The sequence below is a fragment of the Cystoisospora suis genome (genome assembly GCF_002600585.1).
Source record: "Cystoisospora suis strain Wien I chromosome Unknown contig_4606, whole genome shotgun sequence".
NCBI lineage: Eukaryota > Apicomplexa > Conoidasida > Eucoccidiorida > Sarcocystidae > Cystoisospora > Cystoisospora suis.
In genome coordinates, this window is record NW_027157398.1 from 1 (window position 1) to 603 (window position 603).

The following is a 603-nucleotide window of genomic DNA, read 5'->3' on the forward strand; positions in this document are numbered from 1 at the left end:
TGAAACGCCGTAGATAAGAGCTGCTCTATGTTTAGGAGGCGGCACATTTCTCTCCACATGCTGCTAGTAAACCTTGGGTCCCTGTCGCTAACGATTGACACGGGCACCCCATGAAGCCTAACTACCTCCCGTACAAGTAGCTGTGCAGTTTGCTTCGCGGTCACGTTCTGTCTACACGGAATAAAGTGAGCCATCTTAGAGAATCTATCTACCACTGTAAGGATGGCATCGTTCCCTGCATACGACTTAGGTAAAGCCACAATGAAATCGAGTGAAATATCTTGCCATGGACCCTGCGGCACAGGGAGGGGTTGTAGCAGCCCTCCTGACTTCTGGTTAGAACTCTTTCCTCGCCTACATGCATGACATGCCTCTACGTAACTGCGGACATCAGTATCGATAGTTGGCCACCAGAAGTACCTACGTACACTCGCTAACGTTTTGTCCACTCCTGGGTGTCCTACGAGTCTGGTGTCGTGACACTCGTGCAAAACCTTGGACCTTAAGTTTTCTACCTCTGGGACACAGATTCTCCACCCTGACTTTGTGTCCACCCACATGATCCCATCGTGCATTTGGAATGTGTGTGCTTTCAGAGTAACT

The 603-nt window shown here is 49.8% G+C and overlaps 2 protein-coding genes across 2 annotated transcripts; one reads left to right on the plus strand and one right to left on the minus strand.

Annotated features, from left to right (window-relative positions):
* Position 1: 1 nt before the first annotated feature.
* On the plus strand, positions 2 to 559 carry CSUI_008288 (uncharacterized protein). The gene has a single exon (XM_068068422.1). It carries the CDS (start codon positions 223 to 225, stop codon positions 364 to 366), a length of 144 nt encoding a protein of 47 aa, XP_067919601.1. The 5' UTR covers positions 2 to 222; the 3' UTR covers positions 367 to 559.
* On the minus strand, positions 58 to 586 carry CSUI_008289 (transposon tf2-1; the record flags this gene model as incomplete). Its single annotated transcript, XM_068068423.1, has 1 exon — positions 58 to 586. A coding segment is annotated over exon 1 (516 nt), but the record flags the coding sequence as incomplete, so codon positions are not given.
* Positions 587 to 603: the final 17 nt, after the last annotated feature.

Bases quoted from the DNA above. Each gene is read 5' to 3' on its own strand.
- CSUI_008288 (XM_068068422.1), top strand. From the start codon at position 223: ATGGCATCGTTCCCTGCATACGACTTAGGTAAAGCCACAATGAAATCG.